Consider the following 27,648-nt stretch of genomic DNA (forward strand, 5'->3'; position numbering starts at 1 on the left):
GAACCAAAGCGCATCTTTGCAAATGATAGATAATTGTAAATGTCCAGATTATGATAATGGAAGCCTAATCCTGGTGGAAGTGTAATTATTGTGGAGTGTTACAGTTGAAGCTGTCCAGTAAAGCTAACTGTCATTATTCATACGCCATTTGCAGAGGGAGTCGGGGAGTGCAACATGTTCAGTCGGAATTTAACAAGGTCCTCGATATAATGGCACACAGAAGTGTGTGTATGTGTGTGTGTGCGTGTGTACATGCGCGGGGGCTTTAGAGGATAAACAAGATAAACAGGACCGTTATATTGGGATTTTGTGGGGTTTTAGCTTTTGGAAATCCGACGTTTCATGGGGTTGATCCTTATTAGATTAGTTTTATATTGTACATATACAATATATAATATTATAAATATAGTATATGCTGTATATAAAATATATTGTTTATGTTTATTTAATAGAATAATCAGTGTGTCTGTTTACGGATTCCTCTATCTATACCTAATTGACCATATTTAAACACAAAATATATTGCTATATATGCGTCTGTAGTGTGTGGAGGTTCTATTACTATTTTTTTTATTTTATTTTTATTTTATTTCATTACTCTTTTTAGTAGTCTTTTTAGTAGGCAATACTAAAACATGAGCAAGTGTGTGTGTGTGTGTGTGTGTGTGTGTGTGCAGAATGACTGACGCGTGTCTGCAGGCCTTTTGTGGTCTGAACAAGGACGACGTCAGGTGAGCAGACATGCCCTGCAGTCCAGCACTCACACACATGTCAGAACTACAATGACAGGGGCTCAGAGAAAGAATCTAAACTAAGCCCAGGACTTGTGTGATGATTTATTTGGATACACTTAAGCTCCACTTTGTTTTTGAATGAAGAGCTGAAATACATTTGCCTCAGAAGGACCTGTCTCATTTCAGTCTGATTTTAGAGAACTGCCCCGTTTTTCTGCATTTATTTTCCAGTGGCATTCAGATTTAGAGTAAATGGCAAAAAAAACAGCAGACTGCAAAAAATCAACTCTTATTATTGTGCTGTTATTCTGCCTATAACACCAAGGGCATTTAAGTGTCTAAAGAAAGCACCAAACTGTCTACTGATTAAATTAAATGCGCTTCCCTCAAATTATTTAGAATCCAGTTGTAGTAACCTCCCAATAAAATCGTTAAATAGTGTAATACTTGACTTCTACTACTACTACTACTACTACTACTACTACTACTAATAATAATAATAATAATAATAATAATAATAATAATAATAATAATAATAATCAGGGCATAATAGTCTCAGAGCAATGTCTGAAAAAATACTCATAAACATTTAAAATGACTATTATTCATTTAGTCTCCACATAACAACATTTACAGGCCTGTTGTAAACCAGGCACAGAGCAAAATACCAGATCAGCCACACTTTGTATTGTGTCTCATTTGTCGGCTCCGCTCAGTCCGGAGCGCTCGCCTCCGTTTCTAATAACGCAGTAAACGTGTCCACAGTACGATGCTGCTTCACCCATTTATCTGCTTATCCGCGAGACACAACAATGACTCAATGCGTAATGGTATGTATAAAAAACAGTACAGCAACCTGTAATATACAGAAAAACACGCAATGCCTACATTTATTTCACGTTGCTCTTAATGATGGCACATCCAGGGATGCACAAGCGTTGAGGTTTGAAATTCAAGGCACCAGTGAGAGAGTGTTTGGGGGTCCATCGTCCATGTAAAACATTTAATAAGTCTTCCAAATGCAATAAATTACATGCACACATTTACACATTATACACGGCTTGTTGTTTTTTTTCTATGACTGTCAAATCAAATACATTTGCATATTCTTCAAGAAAAAAAGAAGAGTAACATCAGTCCGATACAACAAAGTAGGTTTTAGAGGAGTCTCAGTACAACGTTCCTGATCCGAGAGCCAGTGAGTGCTGTAACGAGTTGGGAGACTGAAGGTGGGAATTCACTGTGGCAGAAGGGGGGTACCAGGACGGGGGGGTTTCCAGATACGCGGAGCTTTGGGGCTGGTGGGGTGGTCTTGGAGGGGCCTGAGAGTCCCACACTGCTGGAGACTGGGGGGAGTTACATGCCATGGGGTCGCTGGAGCTGGGACTGTGCTCCGGGGGCAGCTCTCCTGTCTTCATGATCTTCTTCAGCTTCGACCTTTTGTTCTGGAACCAAATTTTCACCTGCGGAGGAGAAGAGACGCGTTAGAACAAGGAATAGGCCCGAATAACATATTATAATACCTGAAACTACAGAAACATTAACATTTGTAACATAGGCTGTAATAACAGCAAAATATGATGTATGTTATTTAGAATCTGTACTTTTTATTAGATTAATAATAATAATAAAAATGAATAGAATAATAACGGTACATTATAAATGCTCATACTTTTACACTCTAATTAATAACAGTACATTGTATAATACTTAAACTGTTATATTCTGATATTAAGATACAAGTGTAATACCATATATACATCTAAAACTGAATAACAATAACATAATATTGTATATTCTTAAATATTCGTATACAGTGCTAAAATATATAGCAATGTTTTGTAGTATTCTGTATGAATTATATAATAATAATAATAATAATAATAATAATAATAATAATAATAATAATAATAATAATAATAATAATAATAATAATTGTTTCTGTTAGGTAACACATACAAACATATCTGTTTGCACTATATAAATAAGGCTATATAAGCAAAGATCCCGCTAGTCTATATTATACATTAATATTTTATAAATTAATAACTACTGCTATTTAATGTAGTTTTATGCACCAGTAATAGTTAAATACACAGTAATAATCTAATAATTACGGCTTAAAAGGGACGGACATAACTACCAGGCAACTAAAATAGCAACAAGAACAATGTAATTATAATGATAAACTATTTTAATGAAAACAGATTTAATAATGGATAATACAAATTATAAGAGGAATAAGAATAATGTGTAGATCTGTGTTGTGAGATGTAGTAGAGGAGTATAGAGGAAGTTTCCGTGCCTGTGTTTGGGTGAGGCCCAGAGAAGCGGCCAGCTCGGCTCTCTCGGGCAGCGCCAGATACTGGGTGTTCTGGAAGCGCCTCTGCAGCGCGGCGAGCTGGAAACTGGAGTAAATGGTCCGGGGCTTCCGCACTTTCTTCGGTTTACCGTTCACCATCCTCACCTCCGGCTCCACCGACTCTTTTTCTACCGCACCAAACACAGAGAGGAGGAATATGAGTGATGAAGAGAATAAAGAAAAATACTATTCTTTAACTCTAACTGAGTAGAACCCAACTGAACCGCACAGAGTAAATAAGGAGAGGGTTTAGGCAACTCGATAAACGCGCACTGCGTAAACACTTTCCATTCGGGTCATATAGTAAAGTTACATAGATTAAATTAATGTACATATACCTGTATACGTGTCTACACTTAAAAAGTCAGTTTATTCGATGTTATTTACCTACGTTATATGTAATCTTAATCTTAATGCCCGACCATTTAAATTTTACCCGTTTCTTATTTATTTTTTATTTAACAAAAAAAAAAAAGAATCTAACAAAACCTAGCAACACACAGCGTACAAAGCTTTATTTATTAAAATGCTAAAATATATAGATACAAAAATGAACGTATTTTATAAGGAAATAATCATTAGAACCAAAATAAAAGTGCTCTAGTTTAATAATGATAAAAACGCGAAGGTTAAATAAGTTAAATATAATACAGACACAAGTGATAGCAGCATTAATAATAATAATAATAATAATAATAATAATAATAATAATAATAATAATAATAATAATAATAATAATAGTTACCTTGCGGGCTGGGCTGTGACTGCACTCTGCTATATGTTCCGTACTGATGGTAAGCTGAAGTGCCGTAAGAGCCGTAGTCAGGGTAAGATTTGGCAGAGTAATTTCCCGCGGATCCACTGACTCCGTGGTACTGGTACGGGTAGCTGTTGAGAGGTTTCCCATAAGAGCCCGAGTTTGGAGAACAGTAGCCGTGGTGCGCTCCGGCCGGGCTGTAGTAGCCCGCGTCCGTGGCGGTGGACTCGGGCAAGGTGGGAGACTCCTGAGGCGGGTGGTGCATGGCGGAGAGCTGGAACGCGTTCTGGAAATCTGTAGCTTTCGTACCGGGAATCCTCCTGTCGAATACTCCAGTCATGGTTTGTTTGAGTGAATATATATATATGTGTGTGTGTATGTGTGTGTGCAGTAGGCAGCGGCTGTAGCTCTGTGCAGGTCTCTGAAGTTTACACTCGCATGGTGTGTGCTCGCTCTGCTCCTGAAGACTGCTGGAAGCCCTGCAGCAAACACTTGGTTAAATCGTGAAGGGCGCCGTTACGCACTGCAGGGAGGATCCAGCTCCATTGGCCACGACGCGCACTACAGCTACTCCCTAACGCACTGAGCAAAACACTGCGGCCTGACGGGAGCAACTATACAGCGGATTTATAAACAGTCAATGGGCTAGAGACGACATTTTCTTTCTTTTTAACGTTAAAAAAAGGATTAACAGAGCCATGCTGCGTGTAAAGTACAAACCAAACGCTTTTCAAATAAGTCTTAGCATACATATAAATGAATCTACATGTTTCTACCCTTTCGTTCAGTCCTACACTACACAAACACATTTTTTTTAAAGCAGTAAAACATTTACAGGCTCAATCACATTATTTTACGTTTACATCATATAAGCCTTAATATAGTTTAAATCAAAAGCCCGGATTTGCCTCTTTATTGTTACACACGTTGCCCTTTTAGTTAATGAATCCACATCGTTTTAAATTTCTCAGGGCGCTTCATTACGGATTACAAGCTAATAGAAAATGATTTACATGTAAAAAGAAAAATAAATACAGTCACGTTGTTAAATCAGACGCCAAGTAAGATAGTATTGATTTACTAACGGTAAAGTGGCGCCACCGCGTGGTGGAGATATAATAGTCAAAGTCAAAGTGGTTTTTATTGTCATTTCAGCTATATACAGAGTACACAGTGAAACGAAACAACGTTCCTCCAGGGACCATGGTGCACATAAACACAGTGTAGACAGAACAATAGTGCAACAGTACAAAAGTGCAGACAGACAATACAACACAATACAGACAAAGAATAATAAATAACAAGACAGTGTGCAAATTATGCAGTGTGCAAAAAGTGTGCAAAAAAGACCAGTGAGGTAGTAATTACCTCTATTACACAGTGTGCAATAGAGTCCAGTGAGGTAGTAGGGTTTTTAGTGCTTTCCATTTTCTGGGGTAAGTGGGGTAAGAGTGTGTGTGCATGTACAGAAAAACCATCAGTTCAGTCTCTGCAGTTGAGGAGTCTGATGGCTTGGGGGTAGAAGCTGTTGCAGAATCTGGTCGTGCTGGACCGGATGCTGCGGTACCTCCTTCCCGAAGGCAGGAGGGAGAACAGTTCGTGTGAGGGATGAGTGGGGACATTCACAATGCTGGTTGCTTTGCGGATGCTGCGGGTGGTGTAAATGATAATTTAAATAATAATAATCTGTACTTTTAAATATTTTATGTATAATAATAATAATAATAATAATAATAATAATAATAATAATTATTATTATTATTATTATTATTGTTATTATTATAACAATAATAATATTAATAATAATAAAAAAAATACATAAATACTTTCTGCACACAGACTTCTAAATTTGAAATGACTTTAGTAAGATTTTTAACTTTTTAACAGAGTGTAAGGAGTTACCAGTTTTTTTACTGTTACTTTCTTACTTTACTTTTTAATGTGAATGATTTCAGATATTAGTAAAAAAAAATAGTAAATTTATTAAAATAAGAAAAACTACTTAATAGTAAATGCAAATAAAATATAATTTTTGAAAGAAGTGTTTTGTGTTTTTGTGTTTTTATAAATTTCTGATTAAACAATTAGATAAATAACAAAATAATTTTGACACATGCTTTCACATGCTGCTCCCTGGTGGACTATCCATGCATTACATGCACCAGACAAATACATATTCTAAGTTTAAATTTTAATTACTTGAATAATATGTTTAACATTTAAATCAAAGTATATGGACAATTGTTTGTTCTATCATGGTTTAGATTATTAAAAAAATAATTAAAAAAAATATAAATGTATTATTAAAGTTAAAATCAGCTATGCAGGGTGTAATTTGTTTATTTTATTTAATAATTGGTAAGTTTGTTTTAAACGTGGTTAGATGGTTCAAACTATAATGAGTTAAAAGCTTACAAAACTGTTCTGCTTGCAGCCTAATTTAATTGTTGCAGAGCCTCTTTATGGAGAGCTTACCCACTTCCTGTACAAAACCTTTACAGCAAAAAAATGAGCGCACACCACTAGAGGGAGCCTGAGAGGGAGTCCTTAATAAATGAGAGTAAATGAAGCTAAACGGTTAAACTTAAATTAAAAATAATAATGAACTACTTGTCCATGTTATTAATTTACTTTCAGAAAGTATGTGGAAGTATTTCGCAAAAAAAAAAAAAAAAAACAATTTTTCCATTTTTCTGTTTTTGGACAAAAGAGACACTAGCATTACTATACTGTGTGCTGACTGGTTGGTAAGCTGATTCTGGAGAGTGAAAATACAACCAGAGCACGTTTAAAGGGTTTATAACTGGAGTTTAAAAACTTTAAAAAAAAATGTGCTGAAACATTCTATGTATGTCTGTGTTGATGAATAAATGAATTCATTTTTCAGTGTAAACATGTTCAAACATTTACAAACTATGATTTTGCTCAATTGCTCTATAGAAACCCATTTGCCAGACCTCATCTCCTATTAGAAACCATCATGATTACTCAGATCACAAACTGCTGGTCTCTAGTTGTTCATTAAATTCTCTAGTTGTTCATTAAAACCCCCTAACTCTGGAATAATCTTCCCAAAAATGTTTGGGACACCTTCTCCATCTTTAAGTCTAGACTAAAAACGTACTTGATTAGTTTAGCTTTTGGTAATTAATGTTTCCCTTTAGATAAGATTGCATATTTTGGCTTTCATGATGTCTTGACCACTGCATGCGATCACTCAGGTTTGTGGACTGTGGGGTGGGTGGATGCCATTGTTTCAGGGTGCCTTTGTGTCTATGTTACCTTCTGGCTCTCTCCCTTTATTCATGCTGTTATACTCAGATCTGACACAGCCATTAGCCACACTCTGATAATGTTGCATATTGTCTTTTCTCCATAAATTCCATCTTTCTGCCTTCCTCCGAGTTACTGACTGCCCACCTATCCGGCCTGATACCGACGGATGTTCAACTCTCAGGGTCTCCTGTCACCTGTCCGGCCAGACTGGTGGAAGTCCCTGGAAGTCAGGCTTCCCTGTCACTCACCACAGTAGTAGCTCACTCCCCACTACCAAGAACATCAAAGTTTACATGAACTCTAACTAGTAATTTTCTAACTGCCTTCACTGTGATAACCTCAAAATACAAGTGCTATTTAATAAATTTTATTAGATTTGAGATGATCTTGGTCAGGTTTGTCCAATGGTGGCCCAATAAAAACTGAAGATGTTCTCAATTAAGTGGGCATTATCGCTGATTCGAATCCCGGTCATGCAGCTTGCCATCAGCTGCCGAAAGCTGATAATAAAAAAAGAAGATTTTACTTTTCTGCAATCAGAAGAGTGGGGTCTGAGACAGAGTTAGCAACATACAATGTTATAAACTATGATTTTGCTCAATTGCTCCATATGAACCCATTAATTTAGCGCTCAGTCAGGAGCGCCCACTGGTGGGCTGATAAACAGTGAAGAGGTTGTTGGTTAGGATATTTCAGTGGGTATTCTCCTCTTTAGAGAGTCTCTGAAGGCTCGGAAGTGACGCACAGCTTCGCGCAAGTGTTTACTTGTTTTTATTAATTTTCGGTCGCTTTGCATTTTTATAAACGTGCTATTTTAATATTTAAAACATAATTTTTTACTCTCTATATTTTATTAGCTCTTAGTAAGCGCTGTGGTGTAGTTTTTGCGCGGGTTTTCAGAACACCGGAGCGGCGGGCAGGCGGATGGTGCGGTTGTGGTGGTGGTGCTGCTGGTGATGGGGGAGGAGGAGGGACGGAGGCAGCGGGACCCGCGGAGCTACTTCAGCCCAGCACTCGCCTAAAACCGCGTTTTATCCTCCGAAATCTGAGATTAAACAGCCGTTTTGCACCGCAGTCTAACTATCCCGTTCTCGTATGCACTTCACCGCGGTCGGGAAGCGAAAGTGAGCGCGGTGCGAGCGGCGAGGTCTGTTTAAAAGCACAAGAACTCGCCAAAATGTATCCGAGCGGAGCAGCTGGGGGTGAGTATCGTAAGCTAGCTTAACTAAAGCTACTGAATTAAAGCTAAGCCTACCCACATAGCTAGCGTTAGCTAACTACAGGCTGTAGATTTGTATCTGCTGTCTGAAAACACCGCCTATCTGTGGCCTGGTATTTAGAAGATTTAGATTATAAACATTTGTAATAGATTAAATTATTAATCTGTAGTGTTTGAGAGCTCCTGGCTGATAAATCCGCCTGTTTAGTGAGCTAGGCCGTGCTATGTTATTGTTAGCTAGACGGCTAATGCTAAGCTAGGCTAGGCTAGCTCGCTGTCTGCGCTTGTGACTGGTTAGCTAACGAGGCTGGCAAGTGGTGGTGTTAGCTTAGCTAAGATAGCTAAGTAAGCTAAGCTAACAAACAAAGTTTCTAGCTAACCTAGCTAGATTGAGATAGCGTTACATAATTTTACATAGCTACGCCGACTACACAAACTGTAGTTTGTCGTTTGTACTAATTAAGTTAGCTTAGCTAAGTTATCTTATTACGTTATCTGTAGTTTAAACTAGTTAACCCTAGCTAAGATAGCTGTAGTTAGTTAACTAACTATAGTTTCAGTGGTCAGTTAAAGCTAGCTTAGTGATTTACTAATCTAGTTAAATAGGTCTATCACAGGTTATTTCTCTCTTAGTCTAATTAGGTTACGTTTTATTTTGCTGTGCTTTTCTGCCTAATGTGATCTGTACAGCTAACTTACCTAGGAAGTAAGTTATGTAGTACACCAATCAGTAAACAGTGTTAGCAGATCACCTTGCTTTATATTAAAAGGAAAATATATATGTTAGAAACACTAAGTTAATTATATAAAAACCGTTTATGGCTTCTCGTTTGCACCAGTTAACTAGATATAATAATTAGGGTTAGGTTTAGCTAGCTTTGCTATGTGTCCTTTCCTCACTGTAACCTAGCTAACTACAGTTTCAATGGTCAGGTAAAGCTAGTTATATATTTCTTAATCTAATTTATTTTTACTGTGCATTTCTACCCCTGATGTGTAAAGCTAGTTAAGAAGTATTTAACTTAGTACACCAGTCGAGTACACCATTTTAATGCAGAGGTTCTGATGTTTTTAGGTGAAAGTTTTTGCCCCAAACTATTTCTGGGGGATTTTGTGAAACAATGATTCTCAATATTCTTCAAATATATGAGGGATTCTCTATTTAGATTTTAGATCTTTCAATTTAAAGTGATACACAAGCTATTTTTTCCTTTACCTTTAATTTCAAAATGTTTTAGTATGAAACATGGTTCAAATATAACGTCTTTTTTGGTCAGTTAAGGAAATGTCTATCTGCTAAGATTTCTTCTGGCAGCTTCTATATGTAAATATGTACAATCTTGATTATCCCACAGAAAATTAATTAAGAGCAAAAACAAGTCAATTATTTTAATTAACCTTCCAGCCCTACCCCAAATTAAAATACAAGTTTTCAGTAAATATTGTTTGGACAGTTAAAACAAGCTAGGTACTAGAATTTATTTTGAATCTTTTTCTACCAAAGGTAATCTGTAAGGAGAATTAACGCCAGACAGCTGATTCAGTGATCCCCATTAGGTAGCTGGTTAGCCTGGTCCAGCTGGTTGTAGTTTCACTAGTGTCTACAAATTGTTAATACAAGAATATATTTGTTTTTTTTCCCCATGTAAGAACAAGCCAACCTCAATTCTTGTCTCAACTGGTGCATATTGATTATGCTCACATTAGTTTTACTGTAAGTAGCAGGTCAACACAAAATTGAATTTGTTTGAGTTCTTCTAACATGTGAGCGTAGTTCAAAGGCCAATTATTTTTAGGACTAAACTTCTACATCTTATTAAGTCTGGTCTTAGACTTAACCTGAGTGTGAGAAACCCATTCAAAGTAACTACAAATATCTTCTTTGCCCTTGCATGTTGGGAACAGGGCCAGTGCTGTTGTGTAGGTGGGGTAGACAGCCAGGCTGTTAAGTCGCTGGTGTGGTCTTGTTGATAAAGGGGTGAGAGAGTCTGCAGCACAGATCAGGATGGGACCTGCTCTTTCCTATCTTTGAAACGTGACACATTTTTGGTTTTGATAAGCTTGGTTGAGGCATTTTTGAGAATCTAGCAGCTAAAGCACATCATTGTGACAAACAAAAGTCATTTATAGTCTTGTGCAAATGGCTAGACTTAATACATACTCATTTGTAAATCATTTGAATCACTAGAAGTTAGACTCTATAGACTTATTCGACTCTCTGATAAGGGGATCATGACATTGTCACACAAACTTATTTTGTAGAAATGTCCACAAGCCTGTTTAATGTCTTGTGTAATTGACTCCACAGTATCTCAAGTTTGTCTGGGGGGCTGTGTAAATAAAAAATATAAAAATGTAATTTTGTTTTTGGTAGTTGCTGAGATGTGTGAGGGCCTTACCTCTTCGCGATCAGTAGATTCTGGTAAGCAACCATGACTCAAAGGTTCATTGTGCAGGCTAATTTCAGTTTTTTATTCAGTTTAATCAAATGTATTTTTCTTTGCTGCATAAAGAAAATGTTCATACCTGTGGCATAAGCGAATTGTGACGCCCCACTCAATTGTGGGGAATTGTGCTATAATCCAAATATAAGTTATTTAATATTGAGCATCAGACAATGACAAGGTGGGCCTGATATATCTGTATGTTTTAAAATTTTGGAACAACACAGCACAGTTTAGGCAACGCATCACAGGCCATCAGTTAGTGTCACAGTAGAATCTGTTTTAGTGTTTAGAATATTTTGAAATGTTCCTACTTGTTTAGTATGAAAATTTGGCACTATAATAATTAATCTTGTAGAAAACCTTGCAGAATAACACTCTAAATATGTATGTTGTTTTTAGCCCATGTATTGTTTGCTTTAGGTAAAAAATATTTTATTTATATGAAAGCAAAGGGAGAATTTAATGTTTTTGTTTGTTTGCTGTTTGTTTTAGTAAATACTGTTAATTATTTAGTAACTTGCAGAAGAATAACTAGTGATCTAAAACCCAAAAGAACGTTCTGATTAAAGTTTATCTGCAGTTCTTTGGTTTTGAATGCTCCTTCCAACAAACAGTGTAATGTGGAGTTTTTTTTCATCGTATTATTTTTGGACATTGTCAAATAGGTATGATATAAACAGTGAGATCTGAAAGCAACACTGTGGTTGAGGTTTAAACAAAACACACAAACTATTAGATCTTAATCTTTTGCAGGTAACCTTTTAATTTTAAAGTAAAACTGTCAATACAGTTGCAAAACAAAGTATTACCAATTTGTTTATGTATTTTTCGCACATAATGCAAAATAGTTATTTTTAAACTTAAAATGTATTTTTTTTACTTGCAGTACTCTCAGAAAATTTTGATAAAAACATTTCTTTTCTGACAGGTTTGAATATTTATATAATCTATATTGATTTGGGGTGTTATTTTTCTGTCAGTCCAACAGCCCTATTACTCAGTTAACAGAATGTTCAAGTTGAAAAAGCCATTCTTTGCTTATCACCAAATATTAGCTTCTAGTCTTTTAGAGTGACTATAATTCCTTTTTACAATCTAATTTTGTTAAAGCTAGATTTGAAGAAGGCACAACTCCTCCAGTTTCATATACTTTTGTGTTTGTCCCAACAGCTCCTCCATCTCCTCCATCACACGAGTATGTGTTCAAACCACCTCAGAGGCCAGACTTTGGCACCATGGGCAGGACAATCAAATTGCAGGCCAACTTCTTTGAGATGGAAATCCCCAAGCTGGAGATGTACCATTATGATATTGACATCAAACCAGAGAAATGCCCACGGAGGGTCAACCGGTAACACTCACATTTATGTCTCATGCCTAAGGATTAAACCGTAGTGACAAATCAATTTCAAACTAAATTCTGTACTGTTTGTTTGCAGTGAAATTGTTGAGCACATGGTCCAGCACTTTAAAACACAGATCTTTGGAGATCGAAAGCCTGTGTATGACGGGAGGAAAAACCTGTACACAGCAATGCCCTTACCTATAGGGAGAGACAAGGTGAGTGATTTTTTGTTTTAAAGGATCTCTAAATGTGCACATGCATCTAAACACTCTAGCAATAGGCTACATAACTACAGCCATCAGGTAAATGTCAAATACAGATTCCTGGTTCTTGGTAAGGATTCTTGACTTGTGATGCTGTTGTAGGTGGAGCTGGAGGTGACTATCCCTGGAGAAGGAAAGGACAGAAGCTTTAAAGTGGCCATAAAGTGGGTGTCCTGCGTTAGCCTGCAAGCTCTTCATGAAGCATTGTCTGGACGACTGCCAAGCATTCCTTTTGAGACCATTCAAGCTCTAGATGTGGTCATGAGACATTTGCCCTCCATGAGGTCAGTGGACTGGATGTCTTGCACTTGTTTTCACTCAGCAGTCACACTTAAAATATGGTGGTGCAGACTGATGTGGTTGATTCATTCACAACTGACTTTGTGTTACATGTATACATCAATAATTGAAGGATTGTAATATATCTGATTTTGTTGCTGTAAGTGCATTCTGTAAGCATATTTTTTATTATTTGTCGCCACAAGAGGGCAGTGCTTTCATGCACTAATCTTGTGTTATGCTGGATAGAGCTGGTAAGCAATATTAATGGAAAACCAATTGTAGATTAAAACTATTCTTATATGTTTGTTTTCTCCCCAGGTACACACCTGTTGGCCGCTCATTCTTCACACCTTCAGAGGGCTGCTCCAACCCCCTTGGCGGAGGGAGGGAAGTCTGGTTTGGCTTCCACCAGTCTGTTCGACCATCCCTTTGGAAAATGATGCTCAACATCGATGGTGTGCATCAGTCTGTTTATTTTCATGAATCATTTACGGTATGGGATTTCACATTGAAATGTCTAAAAACGTTTCAATATTTTCGTTGTTTCTTTTAGTGTCGGCCACTGCATTCTACAAAGCACAACCAGTGATTGAGTTCATGTGCGAGGTTTTGGATTTCAAAAGCATTGAAGAACAACAGAAACCCCTTACAGATTCTCAGAGAGTGAAGTTTACCAAGGAGATAAAAGGTGATTTAAAGCACATAGTGTTTTTCTCCTTCAGACTAATGTGGATAATGTTTATACATCATATCAGGCAGATATAATACAATTGTGATATTTTTTTTGAGTAACATGATGTATTATTTTTATTACACTGGATTGCACATTCTACTCTGAGTAAACAGTGTATTGTGCATCACTATGCGTACATACAAGAATTTGCGTCATCTTGATCCCTTTATCTAGGTCTGAAGGTAGAGATCACACACTGTGGGCAGATGAAGAGGAAGTACAGAGTATGTAATGTAACCAGGAGACCAGCCAGCCACCAAACGTAAGATCATTTTTTTAAATTAAATCTTTAGCTTTTTAATTGACAAATTGGATGGAGCAGAAAAAGAAAACACACAACTGTGTACTGCAGGGGGAAATGACATAGCATTAATTGACATTAATGCTATGTCATTTCCCCCTGCAGTATACAGTTGTGTGTTTTTCTTGTTCTGCTCCATCCAATTTAGCCCAGAAGATCCTTTAGAATGAATTATGGCATAACTTTGGTTGAGGGAAAATGAAAAGCTGATCAATACAGTTGTGAGATTATTTTAAGGATGGATTTTTTACTATCTGCACAGTTTGCATATTAAAGCAATGATGGTCAGCTTTACTCTACCTATATATGAGATTGTTTAAATATTTGTGATAGTTATGGTGCTTGTTTTAGAAAAAAATGTAAATGAATTGCAGATGTTCTGCTTTGGTTGTTTTTTTAAATTTATCTATTTACCTGTCTCCATCTATCTTATAGATTTCCGTTACAGCAGGAGAATGGACAGACCATTGAATGCACTGTGGCACAGTACTTCAAAGACAAATACAAACTCGTGCTTCGGTACCCTCATCTACCATGTTTACAAGTTGGCCAGGAGCAGAAACACACCTACCTTCCTCTTGAGGTTAGTCAAAGACATGTCTCATCTCAGAAAATAAAAGCATGACTAATTCTGTATGGTTATCTGTCGTGATTTATCCTCTTTACTGAACACTTTTTGCTTTTGCCGCAGGTTTGTAACATAGTGGCTGGACAGCGCTGCATCAAGAAACTGACAGACAATCAGACCTCCACTATGATTCGTGCCACCGCCCGCTCAGCACCTGACCGCCAGGATGAAATCAGCAAACTGGTAAGGGCAGTCCCTCCATGCCTCGAAGGCTGCATGTACTAGTTAATTGTATATGTGTTTTTTGTTTGTTTGTTTCTTTGTTATTTGTGCATGTGTAATACTAACTTTTGTGTATATGTGTTACAGATGAGAAGTGCCAACTTCAATACTGATCCTTATGTGCGTGAATTTGGGGTCATGGTGAGAGATGAGATGACTGAAGTGAATGGCCGTGTCCTCCAAGCACCATCGATTCTCTACGGAGGCAGAGTATGGACCAATTCTGTTTACTTTCCGTTTTCCTTATATGTGTAGCAGGTTCAAAATGTGTGGACTTCTTCTAAGATTTTTTTTTTCTTTTTTTAACCCCAGAATAAGGCAATAGCTACCCCAATTCAAGGTGTGTGGGACATGAGAAACAAGCAGTTCCATACTGGAATAGAGATCAAAGTGTGGGCCATTGCCTGCTTTGCTCCTCAGAGACAATGCACAGAACTGCTGCTGAAGTAAGTGCATGAACTTATTAACATGTCTTGCTGTCTGTTTACTAACATTCTTTTTAATGTAGTGCTGTGCATTCATTATCATCACCAATCCGCCTTTTTGTGTCTGCAGAGCGTTCACAGACCAGCTGCGGAAGATTTCACGAGATGCAGGAATGCCGATCCAAGGCCAGCCCTGCTTCTGTAAGTATGCCCAGGGAGCTGACAGCGTGGAACCCATGTTCAAGCATCTGAAATACACCTACCAAGGTCTGCAGCTGGTTGTGGTCATCCTGCCAGGGAAGACTCCTGTGTATGGTAAGTCAGGTTGTGATGGATTTTGTATACAATTTATGTTTTCTTTGTCACTGTTACGTTGTTCTAATCTTTTAATTTCCGTATCTCATAGCGGAGGTGAAGCGAGTCGGGGACACTGTTTTGGGAATGGCCACGCAGTGTGTCCAGGTGAAGAACGTCCAGAAAACCACTCCTCAGACCCTCTCCAACCTCTGTCTGAAGATTAACGTTAAGCTAGGTGGAGTCAACAACATTCTGCTTCCACAGGGCAGGTAAGGATACGGAAATGTTTACATCTGTAAAAAATATTATATCAATACAGGAGAGATTTGTTAAATGTGCTAACCAAATTCTGAGTTTTTGTAGTTAAACTCTTTTTGTGGGGTTTCCTGTTTAGGCCCTTGGTGTTTCAGCAGCCAGTCATTTTTCTGGGTGCAGACGTGACTCATCCTCCAGCAGGTGATGGAAAGAAGCCCTCCATTGCTGCAGTAAGTCAACCTCTACTTCTTTTGGTAATTGGATGTCTTACAGCAACAGCAACGTTTTTTTAATGGAAAAACGTGGAAATAATAGTTTTGTCTAATTTGAATTTTATTCCTAAAATATATTGTATAATAAGTGTTTAGTATTTAGATATTCATTGTTTTTATATTCCCCTGTATTGGTCATGCTATATTTAATTGTAAAGTATATTACTTGCTCTGAAATTCCAAAGGGAGACTTTGAGTATGAAGTGACCAGGGGAAATGTGGGAGTGTATTATTATTATTATTTTTTTTTTGTGGCGCAGCGCAGGAGTTACCTTATTGTTGGAACAGGCCTATTTGTATCAGCAGCGTGTAACTTTTACACCTTAATATCTGGTTTAGGTGGTCGGCAGTATGGATGCTCACCCCAGCCGATACTGTGCCACAGTACGGGTTCAGCAGCACAGACAGGATATCATTCAGGACTTGGCTGCGATGGTCAGAGAGCTTTTGATCCAGTTTTACAAGTCCACTCGTTTCAAACCCACACGCATCATCTACTACAGAGACGGGATTTCAGAAGGCCAGTTTAATCAGGTAAATATCTGATTTACCTAGCAGTGTAAATTTGTATGAAATTAACACATTTACTCTTTTGCTTTTGTGCAGCTGTGTGTATTGATGTTTGTTCTTGGTTTTCTGTAGGTTCTGCAACATGAGTTACTGGCAATCCGCGAGGCCTGTATCAAACTTGAGAAAGACTACCAGCCAGGCATCACTTTTGTGGTGGTCCAGAAAAGACACCATACCAGACTGTTTTGTATGGACAGGAATGAGAGGGTTGGTTATTTATAATTTGATGTTTATTGTAGTAAGGTTTTTAATCATGTGTGTGTTATATTTCATTGGAGATGTTTGCCTATCTTTGTTTTAGGTTGGGAAGAGTGGGAATATCCCTGCTGGCACCACAGTTGACACCAAAATCACTCATCCATCGGAATTTGACTTCTACCTTTGCAGTCATGCTGGCATTCAGGTTTGCTAATTAAGATTTTTTTTGCTATAAATATCCTTTTTACTTGATATATTTCTACTGTTATGCTGCAGGTCTTGATACCACAGTCTCTTGAAAGATTAAGTAAAAGAGTAAATTGGCTTTTAATTAGAATTTTAAATTTTCGCTCTACACAGGGGACAAGCAGACCATCTCACTATCATGTGTTGTGGGATGACAACCATTTCACCTCGGATGAGCTGCAGGTGCTCACCTACCAGCTTTGCCACACATACGTGCGCTGCACTCGCTCTGTATCCATCCCGGCACCAGCCTACTACGCCCACCTGGTGGCTTTCCGTGCCCGCTACCATCTAGTAGACAAGGAACATGACAGGTATACATGTTCTCAAATGCAGAAAAATTATATGCAGTAATACGATTTGTCCAGAGGATTTTGTTGATCTGTGTTTTTTTTTTGTATGTTTCTGATGGTAAATGGTTTCAGATTCTCTTGCATAATGTTAATGTTTAAGACCAAACAACATCCCTGCTAAACTTAGCTGATTGAGCCGTCTTTGTCTTTAACCAAATGCTCCCTGTAAATCATAGGAACAGCCACATCCATCTACATGATTTTTAATTTTATTATTATTATTATTATTATTATTTATTTATTTATATATTTTTAATAAACCCTTGTAGAATTGCTTTAATTCCTCCATATTAGAGTGTCACCGGAAGTCTAAACTGCCTATTTATGGTCCTGCTATAGAATCTCAGTGTGGTTCAGGTCAGGTCTTCACTTGATCTTCTTTTGAGTTTGGTTTAACCTTCCAGTGGTTAGTTTTCATAATGTCTTGCTGCATAACCTAAATGCACCTGAGCTTCAGATCACAGATTTATGGGTCAACATTGCTATAGAGTTGAATTAATAGCTCTATAAAGCTGCACAAACCCTAAAGCAGCAAAACATATAAACAATACCCCACTATCACCACCATGTTTAACTGGTCACGTGTTTCTTATTGTGGAATGCTGTTTGCTGTGCCCTAGGTATAACTGGAGCTCTGTCTCTGCTTTGTTTTTTTCAGTTCACAGAACAGTTCTGAAAAGCTAGAGGCTCATCAGGATGTTTTTGTCTTGTTTTGTCTTTCAGTGCTGAAGGTAGTCACACATCAGGCCAGAGTAATGGCCGAGACCAGCAAGCCCTGGCCAAAGCCGTGCAGATCCACCAGGACACACTGCGCACCATGTACTTTGCCTGAGCCCAACCAGATTGAGTCCTGTATCCTGAAACGTTTTGTATGTGTATGTTTAATGTGCCACTTTCATTGTGTGGGTTTCCTCAAAAGGAGAAGAAATTCCCATATCTTTTAGATGTCCAAATCTCCACATGGGTAATTCCAAATATTTTAAACATTCACATTTTTTTCTGAGTATTTATTAGAGCACTGAGACGTTTGTTTATCCCTTTTTATTTTAATTTTTTTTTATAGGAGTTGAGGGTATGTTGTGTATCTCCGTTCAGTATGTTCATATTGTAAGCTAGGAGTTAACCTGTTTACGTAGATTCAACTCAATCAACTTTACAATGCTTTTAAAACTGACAGTTTTGATTTTGTGATGGGTGGGTTCTATTATTATTATTATTATTATTATTATTCCAGGCCAGATTGTAGAGATTCTAAAGTAGTTCTTTTAATGAACTCGTTACACATTTAAGGCTGCAAGAAAAGTTTAAGGAACAGATCATGTTTCGGGGTTGGTTGTTCAGTTGCACTCTCCGCAACTGTATTGTCATTCATGTGCACTGACTGAAGGGGCACAACTTCAGGACACAAGTACTTATTGTGTTTTATGTTTCATTTGTGTGTACTAACATAAATCTCAATGTTGTCTTTTTTTGTTAGTCCTAAACCTATTAATTCTACCATAGTCATTCTTAATTCTTGGAGTAATTAACAACTGACTGGGATGAAAGTGCTGTTTTTTAGAATGTGTGATAAGGACAGTGAATTTAGCAGGACAGTAGAAATTTGATCAGCTTGACATGCTTTATTGCCATTCCCTCACCATGATAAGAGTGTTATGACAATCAGCTGTCTGGGCCTAAATAGGATGTGATGGATCATGCAGGACAGGTTCCTGTTAGTGACACTTTTCCTATTTTTGAGCCAAGTTTGTCAATAAGGAATCTGTTCTAATCAGGCCAGAGTCCTTTTTTGATATGACATCCTTTCTGTGTGTTCGTGTGTGTATACGTGTTTTGTATGTGTGTTTTCCCATTCTAACATTGTCATGTAAAGAGTGAGCATTTAGACTCTCATATAGACTTAAAAGAGAAATACTAATGTCTTTACATACTAATCATTTAGATCAAAGTCATTTCTCTATTTGCTTCTGAGTTGATATATATTGATTGCGGTGAGAGCTGTCTGAAGCATTGCTTCAGGTTATAGGCGTGTTGGTGATTAATGAGTCAGTCCAGTTTTTGCTTGTACAGGAAGGATTGTCTCAGCTGACTGGGGTTGGTTGTTCCAGAGAGACACTCTCACTCTGCAGTGTAGTGAGTAAAATTGGTGCTTCTGAAAGCCTCGTATGTACTGTGTGGTTCAGAGAAGAGTCAGGGTTGAAGAATATTTTATTGACACTGGGCTGCATACTGCCATTCTTCAGCACACCACGTCCACACATGCTGATGGCTCATAAAACCATGGCCTTAACTGTGGAGAGGTCCTGTGAGTTGAGAAAAAGAGTTTAAAATGAGTCACAGTGGAGGTGAGAAATTTCGTCTGAATGTGTTATGCACCTTAATGTTTTGCCCAAATGTCAGTGATTAAGTAAGAGCCTTTACCATAGAAGTTTTTGGTTTTCTCCCCCCCCCCCCCCCCCTCCCTTTTGATTATGGAGGTCTTTTTAAAAGCTTTGTAGTGCCACAGTGTTTGGCCAGTCGGCAAATGGTTTTTAGTTTTTGTTGCATTGATAATGGGATATAGGGTATAGTGACAATGGATCACCCACTCGTAATTCAATTTGAGCCGCAATATATTGTATGCATCTCCTGTATACTGTTATAATGCAACATCTGAATGCCTTCTAAAGCTCCCCATAAGGTGTGATAGTCTGTGCTGGTTAATTAGCTGTACTGGTTATTCCCCATATAATGTTTGGGTTAATTTAACTAGCTTAGAGTTGGGATATTTTTAACTCTTCTTTTTTTTCTAACTATGCATTTATAACCAAGAGATTTTAGTGATGTTTGTGTATATGAAATATGAATTTAGAAAATACAGTATGTATTGTAGTCATTTTAAGCTGGGTGCTTTTAATAGTGTGCATAGTAGTGCGAAATCCTGTATCCGTTGTAGCAGTATTAGCCAACAGAATACTATATTTTTATTATATCAGACAATTGGGTAAACTTTGTAAGACTTTCAGTTATTCCTGTTAGCCAAGAAAGATTACAAATCGTAAGTATACTGTTGTCCTACAGTGATTCAAAGCACAAAAATTGCATTGGCATAATTGTAGGTGCTAGATTTTTCCTGACATTTTTTAAAATCACAATTCTGTTTTCTTTACCATGAAATCATCATATAAGCCTCAACCATAGAACTGGTCCGTGAGGTTGAGTTTCTTCAGTTAACCTTGAACGTTATTCATTACTGTCATTTTCCGACTTGACTGTGTTTGCAGGGGCATTTTAGTTCTCAGTCTCAGTCAAATACTTGAGTTAGTTTTACTGAGTGGCGCTGGTCTTGAAACTTGTGAAAGTAGATGCACTTTTAAAGGGCAAAGGACATTATACCTTTAGTTCCATAAGATTCAAAGCATGAAGTTATTCTCCGGTTGTAATTGTGTGGAAATGGCTAGATGTCCTACCTCGTGTTGCCTGTTTCTGATATTATGGTAACATACTTGCATTAGTCATTTCTTCATAATTACAGGAATTTTACTGACTTGTGTATCTCTTAAGAGGCCAAGCTTGGTGCCATTTAAATCCATTAAAATCGACTGCCATATTTTTTACCAGTAAAAAAGTGTTCAAAGCCTCAAAGAAGGATCGCTGCAAGTTTAAACTGCAAATCAGAGTGGATTATTTACTGAAAGTGTACAGTATGAATACTGTCATGTTCTGCCAAATGTTTTTACGTTGCAAAACTTTCAAGTTGTATCTGTTTGCCCCACCTCTGTGGCTGCTCATTGGACTGCGCATATCTTGTAGTTTTCCTCTTTAGTTTTTCAGCTGTATTTGTCATTTACTTAAAGAAGCAAACTGAGGCAACAGTAATTTTTTTAACTAATTCTTAGACCCGTCTAACTGGGACAAACCTGATCTCTTCAGCTTTCAGTTGTTACTGAGTCTTTTATTATTTTACATTTTGAATCCAGCACCTTAGATTGTCAGAACTCTTCAGCATATGCAATTACTCAAAATATGGAAAAAAAAATGTATGATCGACATGTGTTTGCACTATATCAAGAGGTGACTAGGCTAGTGTTGTAAAGATTGTAATATTAGCAAAGTTCTGGTTGCCACCATAAACGCTAAAGTACACTGCAGTTTCTTGAGCTAAGTTTGTATTACAGTTTTGTATGCACACGGGCACAGACAAACTGCTAATTGGTGCAAACTCAAATAAAGTCCTGATATTCTCATAACTATGCAAAAACTGAATTCTGTTCAGAGCCATCAGTCCTATTTTAGGTTTTGTGATTGTGTACATACAATTAGCTTTAAGCTGATTCTTCACTGTATACAGTATTTGCTGTATACTCTATCTAAAGCTCTAATCCAGAATTAATATTTTCTGCATTTTAAGGCCCGTTCGCTCAAATTTCGATAAAAAAAATTAAGGACAAATTTGATGCAAGATGATTTTTTATAGGCATTTGTAATTATTTGAGTTTATAATTTTCATTTTCTATACAGTTATTAAGCAGAAGTGTTTTTCAAACTATAAAATGAAAAACTAAATCCAACCACATTTAATGTGTCATGATTCCAGTGTCATACAGAACCTGATCCTGATCAACTGGTATTGAAATGCTAGATTACTACATTCATCTATGCACAGTAAAACATGGATTTGAATGAAAATGAACATGGTGCTGTTTTAGATTAAACTGTGTTGCCTCAGTTGGAGAATGCAGGAGAATACCTAATCAATTTATCTCCTTTATTTTCTATAATGTATTTCAGCAAATAGTGTATGTAGAAATGTAACATTACTGCCAGTGAAATAGCTTGTGCTTGTAATAGAGAGAAGTAAACAGTGTGAAAAACTTTTTTTTAAATTGGTGGGAATTTTTACACCAAGTGAAGGCCCTTTTTAGACATTTTAAATGGTTCTTTCCCCCTCAAACATGGTTCTTTATATAACCTAAATTGCACAAAGAACCATTAGTAGTACCATTTGTTCTTGAGAGTTTAGTACAGTCTGGTCCGTAAATATTAAATAGGATATTGATATTTTGGAAAGTTTCCTAGTAACTTGAAGGTGCAACAATATGTGCAGCAAATAGAGTACTGTACTAGAGTATCCAGGACTGTGAATTGAGTACCATTTGTTACCATTGTTAATTTTTGATTAGGCTTCCATCTTTAGAACAAACTATTGTTTTTTTTTCATGCCAAAAAAGTCCAAAATATATATATTTTTAAATAATTAGATTTAAATATGTAGCTAAGAATTATGCATGTTGGACTTCAGTGCTGTCTCTTATGCGCGAGTCATTTTAATCTGTGGCTAGAGTGTTTAGACTGAGACACATCTGTACAAATCTGGTTTTAATCGCATCTCAAAGCACCTCCACATATGTTTTGGATCCAATTTGAGCAAATCTAATTTCGTATTGTTTCTGGCTGCACAGATAATCAAAAATCATCCACAATACAATTTAGATATGTGAAATGTGCATTCTGAACATAGCCATTTTTGGATTGGAGGATTGAAAGAATTAGACTAAATTATGATGTTCCTTAACCAGCGAAAGCATAAAATGCTGTCTCTATAGATTAAACATTTCTTGAACTTTGCACTGTAATAGGTAGGAGCAATTTTGTTAACCTGTCTGTTACTCTGTTGTATTTGAGGACCATTCTCTGCATTGCATCTTACAACAAAATTAATCAAATTCATTTCAGAGGCAAAAAAAATCCTAAATATGTTTGAAGAAACACCCCTGATGAGATCATAATGTATATGAATGTACTTGTGAATGGCAGTAGTTTAAATAGTGGCTAATAGTGGTCTCATGTATGCACATTTAAAGTTCTGATCAGCTGCAGTTCAGCTATGTTCTAATGGGACACTGGACTACAGAATTTCGTCTTACATGGTGTATAATCTAACACACAAGCATTTGGGCAATTATTAAGGATACACACCGGCACAAATATTATTTCCGTTGCTTGTGTTTGAGGTGCTGCACTGTAAGACTTGTACATAATTTAGCGCTATATTGTAGTGTTTTTTGTTTTTGTTTTTAGAGTGTTAAACTTTTTTTGAAACAGTTTTCAAAATTTAAGGAGCATCTAGTTCCATCCAGCCACTATTTTGAGCTATAGCATAATGTTCATCCTACAACCGTAAAAAAAAAAAACTTGTCCTGAACAGCCTGCTTTGTGGTTTATCCGATAGTCATAAGCATAAAAGTGGTACTTGATGAGCTCCAGTTCACTGTGTGTATAAAGTAAAAGGCTTTGATTAGCAAATTGAAACTTCAACCATTCTCACTTTTACCACAGTTCAGTTGGCATCCTAATCGAACTTCATTCACAATACTTGTTAGACATGGTCTGTCAGGAGGCAGGAGTTGCAGGAGTTCCCGGAGCACATACATATTGAATACAAAGAAAAAAAAAAACTGTTATCAGTTTTACTATTTCGTTTTGTTTTTTTCTTTTTTTTATTGAAAAAGGACATATCATTGGGCATCAATGTTTCAGATGTACACACAATACTGAAATATGAGGGTTATTGTGTGTAGGACTATAGTTAGTCAAGACTGATTTAATGACCTGGCTTTTTATACCAACTTTTTGAAAACTACCTCAGAATGGTGTCAGGTGCTAGCGTTGTATATCCCTAATTTATATGATCATGACAAAGAGTAATAGTGGTGACCAAACAACACAAGCCAATACTGTGTGTTAGAGGTATTTAGTTATATTTTACGTTTTTTTTTTTTTAAACTGAAATTTGTATTATGGACTAAAATGAGGGATGTTTTTGGTGTGTAAAAAATGTAGGGGACCAAATTGTGAGCAGTAATAAAGCTTCCCTTTTTAAAATGTAGTAAGATTATAATCTTTTAATGGACTGTAAGGTTGCGTTTGGCAAAAGCTGTAGTCCTACCAGAGAGAATTTTTAAATTTTGTATATGGAGACATGCTGGTCAGTGGGCATTATTGCTTTCTGTAATAGTAAGAGTGCTAGAGTGTGAATGCAGAGCAATAAATGAGAGGTGTGGTCTTGTCTACAGGGTGTGTGTTGATTGATTGGCGTTTCACAGGGTGAGCTGGTGCTCCTGGGTTTGTAAGCTTTTGGGAAGCTGGCAGTGTCCTCTCTCCATGTCCATCAGTAGCAACGTGCCATGTTTAGATAACACTGGGCGATAACGGCTCCAAAAAAAATCTCTTGTATTTTTTGCAATACTAGGACAAGCATGTTTGTAGACTTGTACTTTTTATTGTAGATTTATTCACATTTGGCAGCACAGTTTAAATACAATGAAGCAGCTTGGCAATACGTAACAAGTGGTAATCTCTGAGTCTGTCACTCTTCATGCTTGCATTGTACTTGGCTCCTCTTTATATCCAGTATTGCAATAATGAAAACCGCTAAATGAAAACTCCACGGTAAGGGTAAGCAGGTCAAGAATAAGCTACATAAAAGTGTTTTTAATTGTAATTTGATGTATTTTACCATGCTACATTTTAGAAAGGGAATTTGTTTTTAAATGTAAATTCTCCAATTTTAACTGAATGTGTTGCAACACATACTGATACACTGGCATATTTCAGTTGTTTCCAGAGAGTTTAATCTAATCAATGTAAGAGGTACAAAAAAGGTTGTATTGAATTTTAATCAATGTTTTTGTGTTGTGGTTGAGCTAAAGACTTAGACATCCAGTTTGTGTTCTGTTTTTGTTTTTTGTGTGCCTTTTCTGATCTGTCTCACCCCCTATATTTAACGGGTGAAGGGTGATAGTCCTTTTCATTTGCCACATCAAAGAATTTCTACATTGATTTTCATGCAACCTTGAGTGAATGCTGCATAGAACGATCAGTATTTGTATTTTGCACTTTCTAAGCAGTTAAAAAAAAGATGCCCTTTTTAAAAAAAAAAAAATGGGCAGACCAATAGCTAAAAACAAAAAAAAGTCAATTAAGACGAGGTATATTCTGCTATAATAGAATTCTAAAGAACCATTTGACATGGAGGTCTTTGCTTAAAAGTGTAGAGACATGAAGTACCTCATAAGCCTGATATATGCTGCATCAACATTGAGTGAGTTTTCTTTTGTGAACCTCATATTTTCAAACATGGCAAAACCGTTTCCCAGGTGGGAGGTTTGATGTACATGCGAGGCAGCGCATATGCCGTTCACATACTGATTTTTTTTATTTATTTTTATATATTTTTGAGGGGGTTAGACTGCATCCTTTATCTGTACATAGACCACTGAAGTTGTGCATCTTTCTGTAGTCCTAGTTATGCCCATATTTGGCATTCTGGACCTAACCTTTCTACCATTTTCAGTGGCAGAAATAAATACGGTAGGTGTTTTTCCTCCTCTGAAATATGGAAAAATTGTAGGAAAATTATGTTTTCAATATGGCTACATGTAAGCTAATGCACACTAAATTAATGCTATTTTGTATCGTAAACAAATGCACAAACCAGAATCCTCCACTATTGTAGTCGAGTGAAAAGCAGTTATTTATTATTCTAGCACCAACTTACCAGCATAGGGTATGTTTTCCCCTGGGTAAGAACCAGTTACCAAGCACGACACAATGCTCACCTCTTTTAATTATTTCATGATCATTCTTGAAGAAGGATAATAAATCAAAACATAGCCTTTTTATCTTACTGATGTCTAACTGACGTGCAGTAGCATTAGCTTGCATCTAGCAATATTGGTATTACAACTCTTAAACAACCTTATAATTTAAAGGATCCAGAGATGTTCAGGAGAAAAATGTGCACAAAGCGAAACTTACAAGGATCTGAACACTAGGTGAAGTTTTAAAAACCCCCCATTCATTTCTGACTTTGAAAATCGAGGTTGATGCTGACTACAGACTGCGTGATGACACAACTTTAGTGATCCACTGGCTGTTTGTTGGAGTGATCAAGACACACATCAAGGCTTAAAGAGTGCACAGGGAATCCAGCGTGGTGTTCTGTCTTGGCCATTTTAACTTACAAATCTCCTGTAGTGACAAGGTCTGTATTTTATTTTTTTTTAGCAAAAGTCACGAATACCTATCCCCTAATAATTTAAACATATTTGGTGACTTGATATAGTCATGAATGACTGTTGACTCAGGTATCGCCGTGTAAGGGCTGTATCTGCTACTGCTTCCCCCCTCCTGCACTCCTTCCTCCCTCACCTGTGTCTTAAGGTAGCCTTGGAACTGCATTTATGGATAGAACAACACATACATAGCATATCTGGCCTTAAAATATGCACTACTCACCAGAACATGCAAGTTATGCTTTGTTATAGGTCACTGCCAATCATCGCCATATGCTTTTTGTTATAAATCTACCTCCTATGAATGTAGGAGTGTCCTGGATCTACAAAAGGATTTCCTTTATTTTTTCTTTTCCTTTGTTTAGTCTGGAAAGACAATCCTCGGCTGGCCCAAGCGTGTATTCAACTACTCCAGGACACTCCAGCTGAGGCTGTACACTTTAGGGCCCCCCCCCCCAGTGTTCATGTAAGCCATGGAAAAGCAAAGTGACCAAAGTCTTTACTGAGGCATTCCTGCACTGCCTTGCAGGCTCAAACCTCCCCCTTCCTTCAGCCATTTTATTTTTTATGTTTCCTCCTTAACCACATGCCAAATTGAATTTGCTGTCATTTCTGTTGTGATGAGGTCGTTTCTTTCTCATTCTTGTGTTTGGGCTCACTGCTAAGCTCTGTCTCATCATTTACTTCTTGTCAGTGTAAAGTGTGAGCTTTGAGGGTTTTTTGTTTCTGTTTTTTCTTTTCGTTTCTGCTTTCTTTTGTGTTAATTATGATTACAATCTCAAGATATGCTGTAAACCCTGCTAGGACATAATGTGAATACGTATCATTTAATATAGTTGACTCTTTCGCTTGACTGTATATTGCATTGATAAAATAAAGTTAATAAACTTTAAGCTCCTCTGGCTTCTGTTTCGTTTCTTAAAATATTATTTTTTTTTCCATTGTAAGGAAAGCGTTTGTACAGGCTGTGTCTTCCTCTGCAACAAACGTTACTGTTTTTGCCAAATCCTGTTGTCATTCCTGTGACTTGAGGTCATTGTGTTGGACTTTCAGATAATCCTTATGCATTCTCTTAACCACTAAGCAACATTCGCAAAGTAAACACAGATGTGGTGGGTTCTGCTCAGGACAAAATATTGTAATCCGGCCTAAGGCCAGAGTTCACATTCTCTACTTGAATCATTACAGTATGCTATAAAATATAAAACCTGCTGCACAAAACATTGCAAACTAGATTACTACAAAGCTTAAGAGACGCTATACACCAACAAACTGTTTTAGAATAGCTAAAGTGGCTTAACTAAAATTACAACCAAGAAAAGTACAAAAAAGTAGAACATTCAAACATCTGAAATTAAAACCTGTAATTTAACCTTTTTCAAATAAAAATAGCTTTTATAGATTTAC

At 37.0% G+C, this 27,648-nt stretch overlaps 2 protein-coding genes across 2 annotated transcripts; one reads left to right on the forward strand and one right to left on the reverse strand.

The window, feature by feature from the left end:
- Positions 1 to 1,598: 1,598 nt before the first annotated feature.
- On the reverse strand, positions 1,599 to 4,416 carry dlx5a (distal-less homeobox 5a). The gene is made up of 3 exons (XM_007259827.4): positions 3,842 to 4,416; positions 3,040 to 3,224; positions 1,599 to 2,197 (listed from the first exon to the last, which is right to left on the reverse strand). Exons 1-3 carry the CDS (start codon positions 4,191 to 4,193, stop codon positions 1,904 to 1,906), a joined length of 831 nt encoding a protein of 276 aa, XP_007259889.2. The 5' UTR covers positions 4,194 to 4,416; the 3' UTR covers positions 1,599 to 1,903.
- Positions 4,417 to 7,901: 3,485 nt separating this feature from the next.
- ago2 (argonaute RISC catalytic component 2) lies at positions 7,902 to 27,134 on the forward strand. The gene is made up of 20 exons (XM_007259828.4): positions 7,902 to 8,331; positions 10,723 to 10,770; positions 11,966 to 12,146; positions 12,235 to 12,355; positions 12,506 to 12,687; positions 13,004 to 13,140; positions 13,239 to 13,373; positions 13,593 to 13,680; positions 14,155 to 14,302; positions 14,411 to 14,530; positions 14,657 to 14,779; positions 14,882 to 15,015; positions 15,125 to 15,309; positions 15,401 to 15,560; positions 15,686 to 15,776; positions 16,158 to 16,352; positions 16,461 to 16,595; positions 16,690 to 16,791; positions 16,947 to 17,146; positions 17,909 to 27,134. Exons 1-20 carry the CDS (start codon positions 8,307 to 8,309, stop codon positions 18,015 to 18,017), a joined length of 2,619 nt encoding a protein of 872 aa, XP_007259890.2. The 5' UTR covers positions 7,902 to 8,306; the 3' UTR covers positions 18,018 to 27,134.
- Positions 27,135 to 27,648: the final 514 nt, after the last annotated feature.

The sequence above is a fragment of the Astyanax mexicanus genome, chromosome 3, assembly GCF_023375975.1.
Source record: "Astyanax mexicanus isolate ESR-SI-001 chromosome 3, AstMex3_surface, whole genome shotgun sequence".
NCBI classification, from domain to species: domain Eukaryota; kingdom Metazoa; phylum Chordata; class Actinopteri; order Characiformes; family Acestrorhamphidae; genus Astyanax; species Astyanax mexicanus.